The 23,466-nt window shown below is 41.9% G+C and overlaps 1 protein-coding gene across 1 annotated transcript in view; it reads left to right on the plus strand.

Moving 5' to 3' along the window:
* LOC127002326 (mediator of RNA polymerase II transcription subunit 12-like protein) overlaps positions 1-23,466 on the plus strand; it is an 83,732-nt gene that overhangs the window by 23,096 nt on the left and 37,170 nt on the right. The window contains exons 8-22 of the mRNA XM_050868145.1: positions 473-611; positions 6,745-7,456; positions 7,853-8,034; positions 9,731-9,928; positions 11,918-12,038; positions 12,260-12,375; positions 13,000-13,131; positions 13,313-13,439; positions 15,003-15,139; positions 15,274-15,404; positions 17,675-17,856; positions 18,852-19,064; positions 20,598-20,702; positions 21,891-22,012; positions 22,110-22,225. Of these exons, the coding sequence (XP_050724102.1) occupies positions 473-611; positions 6,745-7,456; positions 7,853-8,034; positions 9,731-9,928; positions 11,918-12,038; positions 12,260-12,375; positions 13,000-13,131; positions 13,313-13,439; positions 15,003-15,139; positions 15,274-15,404; positions 17,675-17,856; positions 18,852-19,064; positions 20,598-20,702; positions 21,891-22,012; positions 22,110-22,225 (2,733 nt within the window). The remainder of the gene's footprint in view (positions 1-472; positions 612-6,744; positions 7,457-7,852; positions 8,035-9,730; positions 9,929-11,917; positions 12,039-12,259; positions 12,376-12,999; positions 13,132-13,312; positions 13,440-15,002; positions 15,140-15,273; positions 15,405-17,674; positions 17,857-18,851; positions 19,065-20,597; positions 20,703-21,890; positions 22,013-22,109; positions 22,226-23,466) is intronic.

Raw genomic sequence — 23,466 nt, forward strand, 5'->3', positions numbered from 1 at the left:
TGAGTAGCGTGGCAGTGTGGGTACTGTATTGTTGTTCAAGTGGCGCGCGGGAAGAACTGAGCTCAGCTGTGTGGCCGCGGCGCCGTGTGAGTCCAGTTGCGTGAGACATCTGGTGGCCACTCCATTAAATATCGCGTATAAGTGAAAAAAACGTGTAAATTAAACATATATTTGGATTTTGGACCCCGGGTTATTTAAAAAACACGTAATCCAAACTCGCATAAATCGAGAGTTACCTGTATATACAAGATACGGAGGAGATTTGTATTGATTGTCATTTGTACTATGTCATTGTCTTCATCATTTCCTTATTTCTAACAAACATTGGGTGGAGGAATTGAAGCAGGCTATCCAAGTTATTTCATTAGTTCTACAAAAAATTGACAAATATAGCACAGCATAATATTTAATTTTCAAAAGGGATGTTTTCCAGGATGATAATATTGGAAAACATACATATTTTTAATTTCAGGATAAATGTGAGTTCTCAGACAACAGGTAACAATCAGCCTGCTGGACCCACTGTCAACCCCCTGATGGCCACCTTCCAGGAATTGCTGTCATGTCACCAGCACCGCCCAGTTGTCCGGGCAACCTCCTGCTTCATTCAGGTAATAAAAATAGTCCATTTGTAGTGCGGCGACTATGCCTGATGAACGAGCCCTCCATAACCCACATAGCCAGGGGTGTATCTCTTTGGCTGGCTCGGTAGGGAGTGGCTCTCTCGTCACGCTGGTTGTGGGTTCAGTCCCAGCCCAGGCAGCCGGCGAATACCCTCTCCTTGTCTTGATTAATTTCTCATATGTTTCGATACACGCAGAGGATGTGTGGGACCGAGAGAGTAATAGAAAAAGAGAATAGAAAATCTCTTCATTAAACATTCTCGCACTCTGCAAGAATATTGTCGGCACATTTCCTCACAGAATACAAAATCTCAAAATACCAAACCATTGAAAAGCATACGAAGGGTAGGTTATGCGGTTGACACCATCTCTTTTAATGATTTTACATAATTTCTCCCAGAATTTCTGATTTCATTTCACAGTTACACTGCACACATACATTTGTCATTTTTTTTTTTTGCAGGAAAGATAAGCATGATAAGTAATGAAAAACCTTGTTAAATGATACTTTAACCCTGGGATAAGGAACTGCAAGAACTACTTTGTTTAGCATCCTTTGCAAGAACTACTTTGTTTAACATCCTTTGCAAGAACTACTTTGTTTAGCATCCTTTGCAAGAACTACTTTGTTTAGCATCCTTTGCAAGAACTACTTTGTTTAGCATCCTTTGCAAGAACTACTTTGTTTAGCATCCTTTGCAAGAACTACTTTGTTTAGCATCCTTTGCAAGAACTACTTTGTTTAGCATCCTTTGCAAGAACTACTTTGTTTAACATCCTTTGCAAGAACTACTTTGTTTAGCATCCTTTGCAAGAACTACTTTGTTTAGCATCCTTTGCAAGAACTACTTTGTTTAGCATCCTTTGCAAGAACTGCTTTGTTTAGCATCCTTTGCAAGAACTACTTTGTTTAGCATCCTTTGCAAGAACTACTTTGTTTAGCATCCTTTGCAAGAACTGCTTTGTTTAGCATCCTTTGCAAGAACTACTTTGTTTAGCATCTTTTGCAAGAACTACTTTGTTTAGCATCCTTTGCAAGAACTACTTTGTTTAGCATCCTTTGCAAGAACTACTTTGTTTAGCATCCTTTGCAAGAACTGCTTTGTTTAGCATCCTTTGCAAGAACTGCTTTGTTTAGCATCCTTTGCAAGAACTACTTTGTTTAACATTTTTTTATGGTATTGAAAAATAGTGGAACAAAATGCTAATCATTAGTACATTATGTGTTTGCTGTTATGAACCCTAGAATCAGTTCCATATCAATGAAATCAATCAATCAGTCAATGGGGATATACGCTGGGGGACGCATCGCTTCACCCTACGATGCCAAGCCCCGGGGGTCCCTCTGGGTGAGTCTCCATGCAGGCCACCTTCCTGTCCTGAGTACCTCCCGGCAGGATTTATCGACTTGCTCAAGCCATGAACTCCGTGGGTGTCCCCTTGACCTCATCCACTCAAGATTGTCTCTTACAAAGACAACCCAATGAGCAGGTTCAGCTTCTGGTAATGTGCCACGCTCTTATAGCTGGAGGTGGCGTTGGTGGACTATGCAGGTAATATATGTTGAATCAGTCTCACGGAGTAGTCGCCGGTTTGACACAAAGTCATTCCAGCGATATCCCATGATTCTGTGTTGACACCTATTACCAAAGGCATCAATCCACCTCTCCAAGCCCCAATTTTTAGTGTCCATGTCTTAAAGCCATATAGTAAGACAGGGAGCACAAAGGACTTGAAGATCCAGATCTTTGCTCTTCTGCACAGGTATCAACAGCACCATATACTTGTGTTGAGCGAGTCCATAACACCGTGGGCCAAGCCAGTCCACCTTAAGATGTTTTGGCGAGACTCACCATTGTCCTGAACTATGCTATAGTCTATCGACTAACTTGAGTTATATGCATATGTGAGCCAGGACCTTCAGCCTCTTGAGATGGAACAGAATAGCGTTGCATCTCGAGATTCTTCATGACCTGCCATGAAGCTTGAGTGTTGCAACAACAAGCCTGTGGTCAGTTGCAAAGAACTCAGCACTCCGGTAAACCCTGCAGTTCTGGAGGATCCTCCAACGAGTACTTACAAGGATGTGGTCCATCTCCTTGGCTACCCCTCCGGCATCACTGTACCAAGTCCAGTGATGCACCTCTGGTCTCTGGTACCAAGAACCCACAATTCTCAGCCCCCAGGATGTTGCAAAAATTCAAGAAGAGAGAGCTGTTGATGTTCCTGGTACCAGAACCTTGGGAACCAACACATAGCTCGTAGCCAACCCTGTCAGTGCCAGTAGTAGCACTGAAGTCACCCAGGACAATGAGTGTGTCCTGGGGAGGGCACTGGTCTAATATGGAGTCGAGTTTGGTGTAGAACGTCTTTTCTTCCGTTTCACGCATCTTGGTAGGAGCTTGGTAGGCGTACACTGCAACAAGAGACATGAAGCCCAGTGTGTGCCTCAGCCTCACTCACATTATACACTCATCAACCGGAGCAACCTCACCTCAACCACATGGCAGGAGTTGGCTGAAGATGCCCAATGCTACCATCATGAGACGGAAGCCATTGCCCATGCCGGACCAGTAGAAGGTGTAACACCCCTTACTGATCTCGCCACTGCCAGGCCTCCTTGTCTCAGAGAGTGCCACTATGTCCACCCTCAGCCTTCTGAGCTCATTCAATAGGTAGGGCAATCGCTCATCATCTGAGAGTTTCTGAATGTTCCAGGATCCCACATACAGAGCCCTCCGAAGGTTAACCCCGGGTCTGGTTTTGCGGGCGGGCGCAGCTTCTACACCACCCCGGCCACCCCCAAAACAAAAAGAGGGACTAGGGGATCCTTCCTCCTCTGAGATGCAGGGGTCCCATTGGCTTTGCCCTGCACCTGTCACTGACGGCAGGCTCCCCGGATGCGGATGCATTGGGGAAGCCTGCCGCACGATAAAGCCTCCCAGCGAGGCCAGATTAGGGCCTGACCTCTACTTTTTTATTTGACTTTGGCAAGGGTAAGGTTATTTGTAGGGGGAGGGGGTGCAAATACCTCCCCAACCAGCCCAGATTGGGGGCTGGACTGTCTGCTCACCATAGGGCAGGGACGCAGGACCCCTGGGAGGATTAATTCCCCGGCTACCCAAAGGAAGAAGCAGAAACATGAGAGAGAGAAAGAGAAGGAAAGACAGCTTGGGGAGGTTGAGGACGCTGCATTCCTCATCCAGATTGACCTGCCCCTGCCATATCCTGAAATGTCTTCAACATATTTCAATAAAAAAAAATTTACCAGATTTTTTATTGATAGATTTATATATTTATTTTATTTATTTATTTATTTATTTATTTATTTATTTTTTTACGTTGTTGCCTAATGCGCCGGTAGGCATCTTCCCAGTGGGGCCTGATGGTCGGCCCAAGGCTTCTTCCAGGTGGGGCCTGATGGTCGGCCCAGCCCGTTTTGGCGCAGGCGGGTGTTTATAGTGGCGCCATCTTGCATTGGCTCATGCTGCCCCCCGGAACTCGTTCTTGATTCGCTTGGACGGCTTCCTCTAGAGTCCGGGTTGATGGGTGGTCTTCAGGGCAGCATGTGGGTAGTTTTAAGCCACTCGGCGGTGACTGAAAAATCCGAGTGGTAGCGTGAGGATTCGAACCCGCGTCGTCCATCACGCGGCGAATGTGGGTCCAGTACGCTATCACTTCAGCCACCGCCTACCCATGACACATTATTGAAACAGTGGCCATGAAGAGCACCAACACCACTTATCAGTATCAGGACACCTCTCCTCCCAAGATTGACCTCTCTTTTGATTATTTTTTTTAGGAGCAGCGAGTACCGGGCTTTTTGTTTATTATTGTTTCCTTTTTTTTGTGCCCTTGAGCTGTCTCCTTCGTTGTAAAAAAATAAAAATACCAGTGTATCCTCTATTTTTTAAGAAGCTGACCTGAATACATGACAGAACTTTTACTACTGGGGAAAAGAAGAGTAAAGTTTGGTCTCTTCCTCATTGCCCGGTGCAGCAACAAAATCATCACTTTCATCAACTGCTGGCTTGGCTCCTCTTTGCTAAAATTCACAGCAAATCTCTCACCATACTGGCCACAAAAATTAATCCTGCACAATTGAATTCATTGCACTGATAAACAGAATAGCAGTGGTATTGAGTCCATTTTAAAAAAAAAATAGAAAGTTGTATTTAGCAGGTAAGAAAAATTCCTTTGAATATGGTAATGAATGCCTTGATCTCAGTTTTGGCAATTAATTGATAATGGAAAAATTGGCTCCAAAACTTATACAGGTAACTCTCGATTTATGCGAGTATTGTGTCCTTGAAGAGGTCGTGTAAATCAAAAACAATGTAAATCAAACAAGAGGTCGGTTTGTACCTTTATTGCCTACTGTATCACTCTGACTCCTCTCCCTCTCATGGTTCCTCCTCTGGCTGCCCTTCCCCTCGTGGTAGCACAGCAGCGAGGGTGTTGTTGTTGTTGAGTAGCGTGGCAGCGTGGGTACTGTATTGTTGTTCAAGTGGCGCGCGGGAAGAACTGAGCTCAGCTGTGTGGCCGCGGCGCCGTGTGAGTCCAGTTGCGTGAAACATCTGGTGGCCACTCCATAAAATATCGCGCATAAGTGAAAAAAACGTGTAAATTAAAGATTTATTTGGATTTTGGACCACGCGTTATTTAAAAAACGCGTAAACCAAACTCGCGTAAATCGAGTTACCTGTACTGCCAAAATAGTGAGATTACTTTGCATGGTAAAAGAGTTCAACTGGTTCTAAGCCAAAATACTCTTCCTTGTAAAAAGTACTGCTGTCATTCTTTATTTGAAATAATAAACTACTGACATTGTGACCACAAAAACAATAATTTTCCCTTTTACAACCACACTGACTATGCAAGTATTTTGTATATAGCTTAGCAAACCTTTTATGTGTGGAATTGCTTGAATCTGTGATGAGCTATTTAGTTTGGCCATTTCCTCCTGTTTTAACCCTATTCATTCTTTACAGAGGCTTCTTAAATTCATCCTTGCTTACACTTGGAACTTCCAGGCTCAGCACACCATTCTCCTCGCCACCTTTCTCCTGTTCACCTTGATCACTCTTGTAGAATTTGATGTGGAAATTTTCTGTGACCTTTACTGTCTCCTCACTGTTATTAGTGACATTGGCAGTTGCATCTTTTAGTTCAAATCAGTTTTATTTTACAAGAATCTAATCAGTTGTTGAGTATCCACTTTAAAATCCAGCTTGTTCCTTGGCTTGTTTGTTTGTGGTTAGCTTAGTAGAAGAAAATTTGTAAGCTACACGGAGGAAACTTATTGCTCGGTCATCCCTTGAATTTTTTAGGTTGCCTTTTTTTGTCTATGTTTTTGGCATTCCTCCAGACTCAAGGAACTCTGTAACTGACAACATTTTCTACATAGTTGAGCTGGTTTTCAAATGTATGAAATTGCCTACAGTTTTATTACGTCTAATATAAAGTCATGTTCTCTTGCTTTACTTCTTTTTAGTCCTTTCAAAGCTTTTTCACTGTATCCAATTGTAATGCCCCACGAGCTTATTTTCCATCCTTTCTATTTCCCAACACGTCCTCTGTGTGTATCGAAACACACGAGAAATTAATCAAAACAAGGAGAGGGTATTCCCCGGCTGCCTGGGATTGAACCCGCGACCAGCGTGACGGGAGAGCCACTCCTTACCGAGTCGGCCAAAGAGGTACCCACTGGCTAAGTGGGTTATGGGAGGCTTGTTCATCAGGCCGTCACCGCACTACACAATGTCACAGTGGAAGCCTTCAAATTTATGATTTCATTCTCTTCATTACTTCCCACTTTCAATCCTCTTCCAGTTTTTTAACCTGACTTTTTTTCCAACATAATCACAACAAACTTCTTTGAAATTTCTTATCCTCCTAAGCTGTTACTCCTCTACTCTTGCTAAAAGAGCAGTAACATCTGCATGCACAATATTTAACCCATTTACATGGAATTGTAAAAATAGTTTAACTTTTGCCATTTATTGCAATATTTAAAGGGCAAGTAAAGCATTAAAAGTTAGCATATTTTGTTTATTCCTATGTAAAAAAAAATCTGTAACCTTTAGAGTATTAGGGACATTAATGTTCATTCCACCCACAGGCAATTACACTTGACTGCCCAACTGCCATGGTATGGAACAATGCCGGAGAAGGGAAGGCATCGTCATGGCTCACTGGCTCCCCTCTGGACCTTCTTCCCTGCCCTCCCTCAGACCTGCCCATGCCCCCACGCTATAACAACCAGCACGTCAGGGCACAGCTTCGCATGATGGAGGAACACATCCGCCAGCGAAGCCGCGCCGCAGAGAACAGATGGTCACTGGATAAGTATGCCGTTAATGTGGCTGGATCCACCATCAACAGGGTGCTTGGTGCTCTGGACTCCCTTGACCGGCACTGCTTTGATCGAGTTGACTCCAATAACTCTCTTGATACTCTCTACAACAAGATATTTGGTTCCTCGAAGGAAACAACAAATGAGAATCCAAGTAGCAACAGCAGCTGTAGCAGTAGTGCATATCCTGGAAACAACAGTAGTAGCAGCAGCAGCAGCAACAATGCGGCCAACAACAGCGATGAAGCGATCGTGAGGACGCTATGTGAGTGGGCCGTCTCGGTGCAGCGCTGCGGAGAACACCGAGCCCTGGTAGTTGCTCGACTCCTAGAGAAGAGACAAAATAACCTGTCACAAGCTGAAAATGACATGCCAGATGAAAAAGACTCTGTGACCTCAAACCAGATGGCAACACCGGGGGGATGCACCTTTCAGGGATTGTTGCTGAAGTTTTTGGACACCCAGGCACCTGTTTACGGTGAGCTTTCTTCAAGTGATGCCATTAGTTTTGTATTAACCTGGTAGTAGCAGCGGGGATCATGTTTCTTAATGGTCCCTCCAAGTGAGAAAAATGAGAAAAAATCACCCCTCACACAAAGCACTTCATAATATATATCAAAGCATTTGTGATCAGATTATGTATCATCTATTTTTGGGGATTTACATCATGGCACAAATTTGGCCCATTGCTGCTACACGGTAAAGCCACAAATTTGCCCCATTGCTGCTACACGGTAAAGCCACAAATTTGGCCCATCGCTGCTACACGGTAAAGCCACAAATTTGGCCCGTCGCTGCTACTGGGTTAATGTCTTCCATATTTTTCTGTTCAGAGTAAAGTGACAACTTGGTTAAATGTTTTCCTTTCTTACAGATGAGAATGCATTGTCTGTCAGATCGCAGGAGTTTGGCAACTTGGTACTCTTGTTTTCGGAGTTGATTCGTCAAGATGTGTTTAGTCACGACACTTACATGTGTACGCTCATCTCTCGAGGAGACCTTGCCACAGGAACGCCTGACCTCAAAGCTGACTCTTCATTTGGGGAAAAGAAAGAAGTAAGTAGACATCCCTGGGTGCTTAGTTTATCAGCAGAAGTCAAGAATCTCACCAAGCTAAACCAGGATATGTAATAACTAACAGAGTAGCACTGTGAATTTTAATCCAGAAAACAATTATTCTTTAAAACATCTGCAAACTCATTCCTCATGGCTAGCACCAACCCTCAATACCTTTTCTTTATTATGTTCAAAGTTTTAAATTTTTTGTCTGATCACAGGTTTCAAAGTTTGCTTATTAATGTATATTGTGGGGAGCATTTGACCATGGCTCCATTTTGATTGTTTGCTTAAAAATGTATTAAAAATATAATGAATTTTATATACATACCTGTAGTGAGATATTCACTGACGAGTTTCAGATAATTTCTAGCAATAAGTTATAAATAAGAAGAGCATTTTGAAAAAAGAGTTACATCCTGGAGTTATCCATTGACCAGCATTGATCAAAGGAACACCTTATACTGTGTACAGTATTGTCCTCCCTGCCTTACTCTATGGCTGTGAGACATGAATAGTGATTTAGTGAGCTAGATTGATGCCTTTCGTATTATGTGTCTGTGCAGAATTACAGGGTGTCGCTGAAATGACTTTGTGTCACACCGGCGACTGCTCCATGAGACTGATTTGACATTTATTACCTGCATAGTTCATCAACACCATCTCTGGCTATTCGGGTATGTGGCACACCACCCAGAAGCTGACCCTGCTCATCAGATTGTTTCTCTAAGAGACAGTCTTAGAGTGGAGGAGGTACATGGTGATGAGAAGGGGCCTGCATGGAGAACTTGCCCAGAGAAACCCCCGGGCTTGGAGTTGTAGGGTGGGCGAGGCATGGACTGTTTTTATTTTATTTTATTTTATTATTATTTTTTTTTTTTCAAATTGTTAATTTTTCAGATATTCGTTAAAAAGGCGCCCTTATGCTCTCTTTAAGCCCTTCAGCACTGGTATGTATGCATGTACATGATAGGGATGCACTACGATAAACCGTCACGTCCGGGTGTACGTGAAATTTTGTATTGTTTCAAAGGGCGGGTAAATACGGGCGGTATGGTGTATTACACTGTGTTTAGGGGGCGGTACTTTGTACTGGAGATACCCTGAAGCTCCGCCCACAATCACTCAAGTAAATCAGTGACTGCCACGTCACGAGACGTCACTGCATCTCGAGGCTGGCTGGCTCAGGGCTGCCATTTGGCACTCAGTGCTTGTCTGGCTTCTATAAGAGAAGGATTATATCACCTTGTGTCCCTAGCCCGGCCATCTTGGACTCACTACAACCGTTGCAGGCCGCCGTTACCACCACTATGTCGGTCAGCAGTAGTTCAGAGTCTGGCTCTGAATATCTGCCAGGTGCTTCTACTCAAGAATATAGTGATGATGCCTCAGAAAGTGGTGATAGTGACTTAGTAGATGACAGTGATGAGTTTTCAGACACTGTGGAGCCAGTGGAGGAACAAGGCTGGCACCTCATGTCTGACCCTTTCAGTGATACCCATGCGAGCGGTACACGGGCCCGGGTCGGGTAAACGGGAGCGGTGCGGAAGGGTTAAGGGAAATTTCTGTAAAGAAACAAGGAGCTGTAGGTACAGATAGATAGATAGATATAAAGACCACCCATTGGTAAGGTGGTAAAGTAGAGATGGGTAGATATCTCCTGAGTTATCTTTTCCTCATCTTTGTTCTGTTTCAGGATGGTACTGACAACATTGACGATGACCTCGGGAAGATATTACAGAAGATTGCAGTCAACACCAGCTTGGAAGAGTCAGGGTCAGGAGGGAGAGGGGATCTTGGAGGGGAGGGCAAACAACGGCCTCCCAGACACCTGGTATATGCCCAACACTTTCCACTCCCACAAGACGATGCTTACATGCATGAGATCAACCAGGTAAAGGACCATCCCAGTCAACCAAAGCTAGTGCAGGACAAGTTTCATTAGGGAAAAGTATATATAACTCATTTATTACTTACAACTCTACGCCCCTGCTGTCTCTCCTTCCCCGCCTGTACCTCCCCCACTAACCCACTCCCTCTTCTTGCTGTACCATTCATTAATAAGAGGCAGTATGGGGACGGCGATGATGAAGAAACTAGGAGACAGAAGAAAATGGGGAGGAGGAGGAGGAGGAGGTAGTGAAATGATAGCTGACATTTTATTGTTGATTATTGCACTGTCCCTGAGGGCTGTGTGTGTCGAGCCCCCTTCCCTGCACATATGAGATGCTTACTCCATGTGAAGGCAGGCAGTGATTATGGAAGGACATAGGCAAAAATATGTTTACTTGTAGAGTGGTGGATGAGTGGAACAGACTTGGCAGTCATGTTGTGAGTGCTAATATAAATGATACATTCAAGAAATGATTAACCCAGTAGCAGCGGGGATCATGTTTCTTAATGGTCCCTCCAAGCGAGAAAAATGAGAACAAATCACCCTCACACAAACCATTTCATAATATATATCAAAGCATTTGTGATCAGATTATGTATCATCTATTTTGGGGGGTTTATATCATGGCACAAATTTGGCCCCTCGCTGCTACACGGTAAAGCCACAAATTTGGCCCGTCGCTGCTACACGGTAAAGCCACAAATTTGGCCCGTCACTGCTACACGGTAAAGCCACAAATTTTGCCCGTCGCTGCTACACGGTAAAGCCACAAATTTGGCCCGTCGCTGCTAACGGGTTAAATAAGTTCATGGCTAGTGAATTAGGTGGGGTTAGGTTTATAGGAGCTTCCTTGTGTAGGTCTACTGGCCTTTTGCAGACTTTTTCATTCTTATGTTGGATAGCATCTTGGAGGGAAGGGATAACTGCTGGAGGTTTTACAGAACACATGACTTTGGCAAAGCTGATTTAGCAAGAGATGAGATACAAATTCCCCAGTTCAGATTTTGAGTTAAGTATATGTTTAACCTGGTAGCAGCGATGGGCCAAATTTGTGGCCTTACCGTGTAGCAGCGACGGGCCAAATTTGTGGCCTTACCGTGTAGCAGCGACGGGCCAAATTTGTGGCTTTACCGTGTAGCAGTGACGGGCCAAATTTGTGGCTTTACCGTGTAGCAGCGACGGGCCAAATTTATGGCTTTACTGTGTAGCAGCGACGGGCCAAATTTATGGCTTTACTGTGTAGCAGCGACGGGCCAAATTTATGGCTTTACCGTGTAGCAGCGACGGGCCAAATTTATGGCTTTACTGTGTAGCAGCGACGGGCCAGATTTGTGCCATGATATAAACCCCCCAAAATAGATGATACGTAATCTGATCACAAATGCTTTGATATATATTATGAAATGGTTTGTGTGAGGGGTGATTTTTTCTCATTTTTCTCGCTTGGAGGGACCATTAAGAAACAGAGAGAGAGAGAGAGAGAGAGGTATTTAAGAAAGCAAAGACTGTAATAGAAAGGTCAATAATTAGGCAGTGTTGCATCTATCCCAGAATTTTGCATCTTGTTTGGATTGTTGTCTGGCAAATAAAGATGAATAATACAGAGCAATCATTTTTGTAAGAGTGGCGTGGGAAAAGTTACCAACAAATGTTAGAGATGATGTGGAATTTGATACTTGAAGAGAAATCACTTGGACAGAAAGAAAAAAAAATAAAGTACCAAAGAGAATAGTGACAGTAATGATGATAATGATAATAATAATGTTAATAACAATATGATAGTGGTTGTTAGAGCATTTGAATATTTTGACATAATTTTTCACGTAACATTTATTTTAAAATGTTAGTGTTATGTAAATAAGTAGTATTGCTAGATGACGAAGGGCTGCATGTCTGTTGTATATACATTTTTAGAAAGGAATAAACTCTAAGATTGCAATTTTTTTATTGTTGAAAATTGTTTTGCCAGTAAATGTATGGTTCTTCCAGCGCTATGTTTTACTTTATGGAGTGGGCAAGGCGAGAGACGAGGCAAGAGCAGCAGTGAAGAAGCTGACCAAAGAAATATGCAAACTATTCAGTAAAAAGTGTAGCAACGATATTGCTGAAGGTAAAGTGGATTTGTTTTAATGCTTATATGATCTGTGAGAATATTATTTTATTTATTTTTTTACTATTTAAGATATTAACCAACTAGCCACTGATATTAAACTGGTACCTCCCTAAGCTATATTTCCTTAACTTATCCCTTTGTTACAGTATAGTCATTATGTCAGTAATAGAAAAGTGAGACGATTGTGACAAATTGTACATATACAACCAATTTTTCAGGAGGCAAAGTAAAGAAATCATCACGTGGAGAGTTCAACTTTGAAAACATCCTCAGCCGCTTCTGTACTTTATCATATTTTGACCAGCACCACATCACCAGCACCGTGGCCTCCCTGGTAAGACTCCCTGTATTCAGTATGCTTTAACAGAACAAAGTTTATCTTAACCCAGTAGCAGCGACGGGGCAAATTTGTGGCTTTACCATGTAGCAGCGACGGGGCAAATTTGTGGCTTTACCATGTAGCAGCGACGGGGCAAATTTGTGGCTTTACCATGTAGCAGCGACGGGGCAAATTTGTGGCTTTATCATGTAGCAGCGACGGGGCAAATTTGTGGCTTTACCGTGTAGCAGCGACGGGGCAAATTTGTGGCTTTACCATGTAGCAGCGACGGGCCAAATTTGTGGCTTTACCGTGTAGCAGCAATGGGCCAACTTTGTGGCTTTACCTTGTAGCAGTGATGGGCCAAATTTGTGGCTTTACCGTGTAGCAGCGACGGGCCAGATTTGTGCCATGATATAAACCCCCCAAAATAGATGATACATAAACTGATCACAAATGCTTTGATATATATTATGAAATGGCTTGTGTGGGTGATGATTTTTTCTCATTTTTCTCACTTAGAGGGACCATTAAGAAACATGGTCCCTGCTGCTACTGGGTTAATTTATGTTTCATTCAATTATGTTGATTATAATTTCTGACCCCAAAATGGAGAGCTATATTTCCTTGTCTTTCCAGGTTTTGGAAATGCTATCTGGCTGTGGTTCTGGCATGTCTAACTATCTGCCAACTCATGACCATATTGCCTTCCTCATGGATCTCATGGAGGTGGCCCTCAATGTGCATGGCCTCATTGAGCTCTGCATCCAGGTTTGTTATTGAAATTTCTCATTGAGCTGGAAAATCAGACCTTCAGGAAGTAAATCATTTGTGACCCCTCAAAAATATAACACTCCAAAAGGGATATACAAGTCATCCAAAATTGATTAGGGTTTATCAAGTGTGATTTCACATTTCTAAAAGTATTAAACATTTCTTGTCTATGGTACAGATGATCAAGGAGGTCAGTGAGATAGAGGCTCAGCTGGTGGAGCGAGGATGTCAGGCAATCGGGTACTGCCCCACTCTGCTGCTTCATGTGGTAGGGGTACTCAGGAAGTACCATTGCTGTTTGTTAGGTGAGTCTAAAATGTTTGCTTCTTAGGCTGGTATGCTTAGACGCTTCCTTCCCTTACATCAATAATTTCTAAAGACCAAAAAGGAGGTTAATCGCGTCCCCCATGAGTGTTTCTTTAGGTTCAAGGTACGGAATAAGGGTCACACTACCACCAGGGTCATCAAACTACCCCCTGGAAATGCCCACAACTCCTACGAAAGCCTTGTCAAAATGTGTGTGCCCGGGCGGCGAATTGTTTAAGCATTCTGCCCCTAGTAATTAAAATATTTAGTTTGGCAATTGACCAAGGTAAAAATAGATTTCTTATTTAGGTACACCATATTTGACAGCTTGCTTGTAAGATGCATGGGGTTGTAAGACGCACTTCAATTTAGACAGGCATTAAAAAAAGATTAAAAAAAGATGGGTTTAAACTATGAATATCAGATGAAGGGTTTTCCCCTGACATTCATAGCCCTCCCCTCTATCAGGTCATTTTTAGTTTCATATGATTGATTGATAGTTTATTGTTGCAAGTAAACAACAAAGGAGAAGGGAGGAGCATGCCATCCCAACCCCCAGGCAGGACAGAGTGTGATTATACAACTAAGGATACATAAGTAGCACCAGGAAACTAAAAAGATACAATGGCAGGGGACAAGCGATAAAAAAATAAAGGCCTTGAATTCATATCCTTAATAAATCCCAATATTTTACATTTAAAAACCTTAATATTTGCTGGGACCCGCCAGAACTGGTCCTCCTTAGAGACTTGAGAGTCCTTCTTTCAGACATAAACAAATATGGTGTAGACAGCAATATTGTCAGAGGGGTAATGAGTATAAACTTTGTACATGATTTTTTTTTTTTTTTTTTTGCCATTCTTCATCGTAATTCTAGTTTCTTCCTGACTGGTGTTATTTTACATGAAGTAGTGGTAAATACTGCTGTCATACATTGTTACTTGAGAAAAGAGTTGCCGTTGTTGCTGTAGAAGTGATCGCCACATTGTTTACATTTGCAGAGATATTTACGGCTTGATTTAAATGCCACTGCAGCACTAAAACTTCACTAGCCAGTAACCCAAAACTGACCTGTTAAGATGCATGCTGATTTTCTGGGACATTTTTTGGGAAGAAAAGTGCGTCTTAGAAACCGTCAAATACTATATTTCAGAATACTTTCACACTTAGCATAATTCATATTGTTTTGAAAAGTAGGTGCCATTTGTATCTTGTGTAAAAATGAAGTTGGCATTCATATAAAGTTATATACATACATGCTGAGTTTGGCATTCACTTTTAACCCGGTAGCAGCGGGGATCATGTTTCTTAATGATCCCTCCAAGCGAGAAAAATGAGAAAAAATCACCCCTCACACAAACCATTTCATAATATATATCAAAGCATTTGTGATCAGTTTATGCATCATCTATTTTGGGTGGCTTATATCATGGCACAAATTTGGCCCGTCGCTGCTACCAGGTTAAAGTGAAAGTATAAATGGATTGAGAGTTGAATTTCTTTTTAAACGTTCTTTACCATTGCAGCAGAACGTTGAGTAATTGAATCACATTTGTCTTCAGTCTCCCAGGAACAAACCTCGGCTATTTTTGAGGGCTTGTGTCGTCTAGTGAAGGCCAATCCCTCAGAATGTACCTCCCCTGAGCGAGTGGTCTTCTCCTACCTATATGATCTCTATGCCTCCTGCTCATTTCTCAAGGTAAAGAACAAAATAAAATTATGTTTTCTTATGTAGTGGTTGCACAAGATGATATGAACAGACTGCTTTCTCTGCTCTTGAAGTGTGGTACATTTTTCACAGCTGTTTTCATGTGTCAAAATATCTTGTTTCAGTCCAAGCACCATGAGATATTCTCTGCTATGTACCCCAAGCTGAAGCAGACTCTCTACGCCAGCATCAACCCCGCCCAAGGCACCTACAGATGGAATATGCAGTTCATGGATGATTACATAAAAAACCCAAAGTAGGTTTTCATTTGTAATTTTTCATGATGATAATAATTATATGATATATGGTGATAATATAGTATTTTCCTTAACCCAGTAGCAGCGGGGATCATGTTTCTTAATGGTCCCTCCAAGCGAGAAAAATGAGAAAAAATCACCCCTCACACAAACCATTTCATAATATATATCAAAGCATTTGTGATCAGATTATGTATCATCTATTTTGGGGGTTTATATCATGGCACAAATTTGGCCCGTCACTGCTACACGGTAAAGCCACAAATTTGGCCCGTCGCTGCTACACGGTAAAGCCACAAATTGGGCCCATCGCTGCTACACGGTAAAGCCACAAATTTGTCCCGTCGCTGCTACACGGTAAAGCCACAAATTGGGCCCGTTGCTGCTACACGGTAAAGCCACAAATTTGGCCTGTTGCTGCTACATGGTAAAGCCACAAATTTGGCCCGTCGCTGCTACACGGTAAAGCCACAAATTTGGCCCGTCGCTGCTACACGGTAAAGCCACAAATTTGGCCCGTCGCTGCTACACGGTAAAGCCACAAATTTGGCCCGTCGCTGCTACACGGTAAAGCCACAATTTTGGCCCGTCGCTGCTACGGTAAAGCCACAAATTTGGCCTGTCGCTGCTACACGGTAAAGCCACAAATTTGGCCCGTCGCTGCTACACGGTAAAGCCACAAATTTGGCCCGTCGCTGCTACACGGTAAAGCCACAAATTTGGCCCGTCGCTGCTACACGGTAAAGCCACAAATTTGGCCCGTCGCTGCTACACGGTAAAGCCACAAATTTGGCCCGTCGCTGCTACACGGTAAAGCCACAAATTTGGCCCGTCGCTGCTACCAGGTTAAATATCTTTTGTTCTTGGTTCCATTTTTAGCCCTCGCTCATGATACTTTTTTATTGGTATTTATTTGTTATTGATTACTCAAACTTTTGTACTTTTTGTATTTCTTCATTTCTCTATTTGTATTATTTTTGGTTTTTATTATTGTTATAGTTTATAAAAAATATTTTCTCATTTATTACTCATTTGACACATTGTAACATCATCAGCGGGACCCTATTCCAGTGCTGTTAGGGATATTATCATTATCAACATCATTACATTCAACCATTACTATCACATTGCAGGACAAAGCTCTTTCCTAACATCCTCCACTTTGAGTGATGTTAGTGTGCGCCACCCTGCTCCGGCAAATGGTCTAATTTCACCTCTTCACATGGTCCACTGTCTGCCCTGACATCTACAATTTCTGGATTGCCACTGTTGCTTTGTTTTTCATCTATTAACTGTTCTTGAGATGATGTTAACCTTCTCAAGGCCATTTCTTATTCTTAACCCCTTCAACACGAGGACGTGTATATTGCGTCCTTGTGTGCCCCATACCATATCCGAGGACATGCATACTGTGTCCTCGCTCGCTTTAGCCAATAAACGAGTTATTTTATCTCTATATTTATGCTGACATCTCAAAATTATCATTTAGTTTATGTTTCTTTATGTGTACCATTTAATTCTGCATGTTTTCATATATAATACATGATGATTTTGTTGAGTTTATGGCTGAAAACTTGTTATATTCAATAGCAACATTTGAAATTTGCCACGCGCAACGATCTTGGATACAGCGTGGGGCACTGTTTTGGACCGGCCGTAGTGAAGGGATTAATCTTCATTGAAGTATCTCTAACATATGACTGGTTCCTAATCCATAAAGCTTGGTCCCTGTCTCCATATTATACCCAGCATTTTTCCCTCCATTCCTCTTAGTGTTTTCTCTAAATATTCTGTGAGGTGCCAAGTTTCTCCTCAGTGAGAGTGGAGATATTAGAGTCATACCCAATGTTAGGATCTAGTGCTCTATCATGTATGTTCTATGTAAATGTGTGGTTTGGCCCATTTCATTTGAGACCTTTTCTCTTATTATAAATATTTTTTCGTTTCTTATGATCTATATTGTACACCAGCGACGGGCCAAATATGTGGCTTTACCGTGTAGCAGCGACGGGCCAAATTTGTGCCATGATAGAAACCCCCCAAATTAGATGATACATAATCTGATCACAAATGCTTTGATATATATTATGAAATGGTTTGTGTGAGGGGTGATTTTTTCTTATTTTTCTCGCTTGGAGGGACCATTAAGAAACATGATCCCCGCTGCTACCACCGGGTTGACCTAGGTGTAAGATAGGGTCATGATGGCGATGTTGAGGATTTATGTGAGCTAGAAAATGAATGGTCTGTTTTGTTTCCGTCTTACCAGATTGAAGATTGATCCAGGGGTACCAAAGCAGCTTGCAGATCCCACCAATCGGTACAGCTTTGTGTGCAATGCGATCATAGATGCTTGTTCCCCCAACACATCCAATGAAAAACTGAATGATATGGCCATCCTCTGTGCTGAATTGACTGCATCCTGCAATGCATTATCAGCTGAATGGTTAGGTAAGGAAATATTTAAACTGTAAAGAGAATTGAGTACATTAAAATGTCCTATCTAACTCTTACAATACAGGACAGATATTATATATTTTTAAAACCATACTTTCTCAGAGAACTGACTGTATTGGGCTGGTTATGGCAGAAATCTTATGTTTTCCCTTCCCATACACTCCCATTATGTAACATCATCAAGTTTCTTCACATTTTCTTTATGTCATCGTCCGACGGCGTCACGGTTAGTCCTCTTCTAAACCTCTTAATCTTCTTCCATTTCCTCTTAATCCTCTTCTAAACGTCTTCAGAGGAAATGGAAGAGAATTTAGAGGAGGATTGAGAAGTTTAGAAGATGATTAATCCTCTTCCACTTCCTCTTGACCCTCCATACTGTGACGCCGATGTCTGCGTCACGGATGGAAAGGGTTGACAGTACAAAGATACAATGCTATTCTGGTAGAGTGAGATACAACAAAAAAAAAAAATCTAATTGTTCATTCACATACTGCCATTCAATAGTCCACATATCTGATAATCTGGCATCAGGCTGGGCCACTGCAAACCAGATTAACAGACTTTTACTGTGTAGGATTAGGAAGAAAATAGAAACTAATATTCAGATTAATTTGAAGCTCTTGAAGGGATGGTAACAGCACAAAATATGTCACTGATAGTTGAACTGTTGCTTTTCATTTTTTTTTTTTTTTTTTTTTTTTTTTTACGTTGAGGCCTATAGCGCCGGTAGGCTTCTTCCCGGTGGGGCCTGATGGTCGGCCCAGCCCGTTCTGGCACAGGCGAGTGTTTATAGTGGCGCCATCTTGCATAGGCTCATGGTGCCCTCCCGGAGCTCATCTTTAATCCTAGAATCTAGAGTCCGGGATGATAGGTGGTCTTCTGGACAGCATGTGGGTAGTTTTAAGCCACTCGGCGGCGGCTGAAAAATCCCAGCTTGGTGGCACCGGGCGGGGATTTTGATATAATGTCATTTTGTTTTCCCCATACAGGAGTCTTGAATGCCCTTTGCTGCTCCTCCAAGGACAGCCCAGGTTACATTGATGTACTGGGACAGGTGGGCCTTCGCGACCCTCTCTCCACACCCACCATCCACAGTTCCTTGGCAGTGTTTACAGCCATACTCATAGCCCGTCACTGCTTCACTCTCCCAGACTTCCTCAAATGTGTTGCTTTGCCTTCCTTGATGGAAGCATGGAATACAGGTAATGTTCATTGCATGTTTTAATTTTTATTTATTTATTTATTTATTTATTTTTCACAACAAAGGAGACAGCTCAAGGGCACAAAAAAAGGAAACAATAATAAAAAAAAGCCCGCTACTCGCTGCTCCTACAAAAAAAAATCAAAAGAGGTGGCCGAAAGAGAGGTCAATTTCAGGAGGAGAGGTGTCCTGATACCCTCCTCTTGAAAGAGTTCAAGTCGTAGGCAGGAGGAAATACAGATGAAGGAAGATTGCTCCAGAGTTTACCAGCGTGAGAGATGAAAGTGATGCTGGTTAACTCTTGCATAAGGGGTTTGGACAGTATAGGGATGAAAGAGTGAAGATGCTGGTTAACTCTTGCATAAGGGGTTTGGACAGTATAGGGATGAGCATGAGTAGAAAGTCGTGTGCAGTGGGGCAGCGGGAGGGGGGGAGGCATGCAGTTAGCAAGTTCAGAAGAGCAGTCAGCGTGAAAATAGCGATAGAAGATAGAAAGAGAGGCAACATCACGACAGAATTTAAGAGGTAGAAAACTATCAGTAGGAGGAGGAGAGCTGATGAGACAAAGAGCTAATTGGATTTTCTGGTTCCTGCATTTAAATTTGGTTAATGGAAAAGTTAGTCTTATCCTCCTGCAAGGCATACAGTCATTTATATCAGGATGAGAACTGTTGTCTTCATGCTCTGCCCTGGAATGTGAAAATGCTGCAGCTGAACCTAAAAAAAATGAAATATGGATACATGTGATCATTCAAAGTTGGTGTTGGGGTTTAGGTGAAGTGCTGTTGTAATCTTATCCTGTAATAGTGGGCAAAATACTACAAAAAAAGTGCTGAGCCTCATGGTAGATATAAAAGTGAGCTGCTTCATATCTTCAAGTACATAATAAATTAGTCATATCACCTTCATAATTAGTGAATAACAGTATAGTCATATCACCCTTCATAGTGAATAACAGTATAGTCTTATCACCCTTCATAGTAGAATAACAGTATACTTCATAACAGTATAGTCTTATCACCCTTCATAACTAGTGAATAACAGTATAGTTGTATCACCCTTCATAACTAGTGAATAACAGTATAGTCTTATCACCCTTCATAACTAGTGAATAACAGTATAGTCTTATCACCCTTCATAACTAGTGAATAACAGTATAGTCTTATCACCCTTCATAACTAGTGAATAACAGTATAGTCTTATCACCCTTCATAACTAGTGAATAACAGTATAGTCTCATCACCCTTCATAACTAGTGAATAACAGTATAGTCTTATCACCCTTCATAACTAGTGAATAACAGTATAGTCTCATCACCCTTCATAACTAGTGAATAACAGTATAGTCTCATCACCCTTCATAACTAGTGAATAACAGTATAGTCTTATCACCCTTCATAACTAGTGAATAACAGTATAGTCTTAATTTCACAAATAATTGATGCCTAAGAAAGTTTGTCAATTGAGAAAACTTAAAACTATTGCTTTTTCTATTATATGTTGAAATAGCATTGTAAGATGATTGCCTTCACCAGGGGAGGGCAACCCGGATGCTGAGCCTGGTGCCCGACTCACCTGCCACCTGCTGTTGAGAATTTTCAAAAGTGTGGATACGCCCCAGCCTGCTCAATACTCCGCTGGTGGGTGGTGCCCCTTGCTCTTACACTTGGCAGCATAGTGTATTCACTGCTTTACATGTTGACACTTGTGTTGCACTGTAATGGGTTTAAATCACCATAGTACCCATACTTTAATAATTATGCAGTGTCCCTTTTAAATATAGAGCCATGTTTTTATTAGATTGAAAACATTGATTTTCACTACATCAGAAGTTCACGTTTGCTACAGCATAAAGGATGTATTGATTTTATAATCACTTATCTAGCTGCCTTCATTATTCTAATGCAAGTTTATAAAGTTTTATGTTAGTTGAAGCATTTTAATCAGCTATCAAAATCCATTGTTGAAATTGCTTATTTTATGGCTCTGGCACAGCTTTACATTTCCAAGATTAAGTGCTTCTTTTTCAGAAGATTATGTATTTTAAATGTCATCGTTATTTAAGGAACTAGACCAGTGTTAGGTTATGGTCATAACATGAGCCAATTATTGCATTCAAGGCATTGAAGTTTAGAATGCATCTCCTGACAGCTGGATGCAACAGATAGACCTTTATTCCCAAGCCTCAGGGAGCAACACAACATCAACAGTTTTCTCAGTTAACTTCAGAGCAGTTCAAGTGTAATGGCTGACCTGTTTTGTCCAGAAAGTAGGGCTAAGAGACCTTTCCTTTGTGATGCAAGGGTCCCACCCAGTCTTGCTGGTGTGTGAGGATACAGACAGCCTCATTTATTGCCCCACAAAAAGATTTACTCATCCATTTTTGATGTGCCTTTTTTTTTTAACCCGGTAGCAGCAACGGGCCAAATTTGTGGCCTTACCGCGGAGCAGCAACGGGCCAAATTTGTGCCATGACTTAACCCCCTCAAAATAGATGATGCATAAACTGATCACAAATGCTTTGATATATATAATGAAATGGTTTGTGTGAGGGGTGATTTTTTCTCATTTTTTTCGTTTAGAGGGACCAATAAGAAACATGATCCCCGCTGCTACCGGGTTAAATGTATTCACTATTTTAATGATTGATTTCCAGCATGGTTTTCACAGATATGAAGTCTGATATTATGCCAGAGATTACAAAGGCTGATATTGCAATAGCCTTTGAAGATGACCCCCCACCCCCACCCCACACACACACACACACACACACACACACACACACACACACACACTTCAGCTAAGTTTTTGTTATATATATTTGACAGGTTCTTCTCAGAGTGTACCTGCTGGTATGTCACAGCGCAGCATTCGCCTGAGCTGTGACCGCCACCTGCTGGCTGCCGCCCACACAGCCATCACTCTGAGCCCTCTCTTGGCTGTCCTGAAGGTAACTCAACTTCTTTCCAGTTTGAACTTTTCCAAAACTCATAATTCTTTTCTTTTTTTCCATAAAGCACACCTCTGATATTATCCATTAATTGCAGGCAATGCTAATTGTCAGTGATGTTTTGAGTGGGCAGAGCAAAAGTCAAGCCTCAATATCTGACATTCTTGGAACATCGGACTTGGGCAGTGGCTCAAATGACTCTGACATGATGGGGTGAGTATATGCTGTTATGGCACGGGCAAGTGTTTTTAGTGGTGCCATCCTGCTTGGTTCATGCTGTCCTCCAGAGCTGTTCTTTGAATCTAGAATCTGGGTTGATATGCACGACCCAGCTTCATAATTTAGTTTTTTTTCTAGTTTGGGTAAAGTATGGAGAATTTGAGTTTTAACTAGATCCATAGTTGAAGGTGTTGAATACAGATAGTAGCTGGTATATGTTTGTCATTGATATTTAACTTCTTGAATCCAGTGGTGTATCTATACACCATGCATTCATTAGTCCACCCTAAAAGAAGAATGGCTTGTAGCTGTTTTCTTTGGTTGTCATCTTATGAATATTGCTTTGAATAGCTAATCTATTGATGCTGAAGCATGCATGGCTGGGCACGATAGCAGAAAACCTTATTCCCAATAACTGATAACTGATAATGGAAAACCTTATCGGTGATAACCGATATTCGTTAACTGGAGACACAAATATAGGTGATAACCGATAACCGATACCCGATATAAATGCACAATTCTGATACTAGCTAGCGATAAGTCCGATCGGCGAAACCGATACTATATTGATATTTCAAATAAAAAATATAGATGAATTCAAATTTTCATTATCTGTATTTTAGAAAACTTACAAAACCTGATAACCACACGTTGACACGTACCTATGGACGGTAATACCAGAAACGCCTGAACCGGTGTTGTGTTGTTTGGCGTCCGCACCGTCAAACGCTGGCACTTTTGTTTACAAACACTGGTCTCTCATGAACTGGCCCATCACTACTTATTCAGTTATTCTTGCTTATCACCATTAACACTTTAACAGTCACTTCAGTAAAGAAGCACTGAAGCACTGGGAAATGGAACACTGGCACTCACTCCGTCACTCGAGACACAGCTGAGAGGCCATGCACTACGCCGCCACGTGGTAACACAAGCCGCTGGTCTCTGTTTGCGCTCTTTACAACGGGATCACAAATTTCAGGCAGTGAATAATCATTTTGGGGGCAAAATTAAATGATTTTTCTCTTTGATAGAGTGATTTTTTAGTCTAACATAAAAAAAAATAACCTAGTGTTTTAATGTTGATGATCTAAGCATGAAATCTCTTCACCGAAGATTTTTCATACAACACCGGGTGCCTGGGCCACACATGCGCAGTAGGGAGGAGACTACGTTTTTTTTCTGAGAGGCGGAAAAAAGGTAGCGATTATCAGCTGTTTGGTTACAAGTAA

The sequence above is a fragment of the Eriocheir sinensis genome, chromosome 23 (genome assembly GCF_024679095.1).
Source record: "Eriocheir sinensis breed Jianghai 21 chromosome 23, ASM2467909v1, whole genome shotgun sequence".
In the NCBI taxonomy this organism is placed as follows: domain Eukaryota; kingdom Metazoa; phylum Arthropoda; class Malacostraca; order Decapoda; family Varunidae; genus Eriocheir; species Eriocheir sinensis.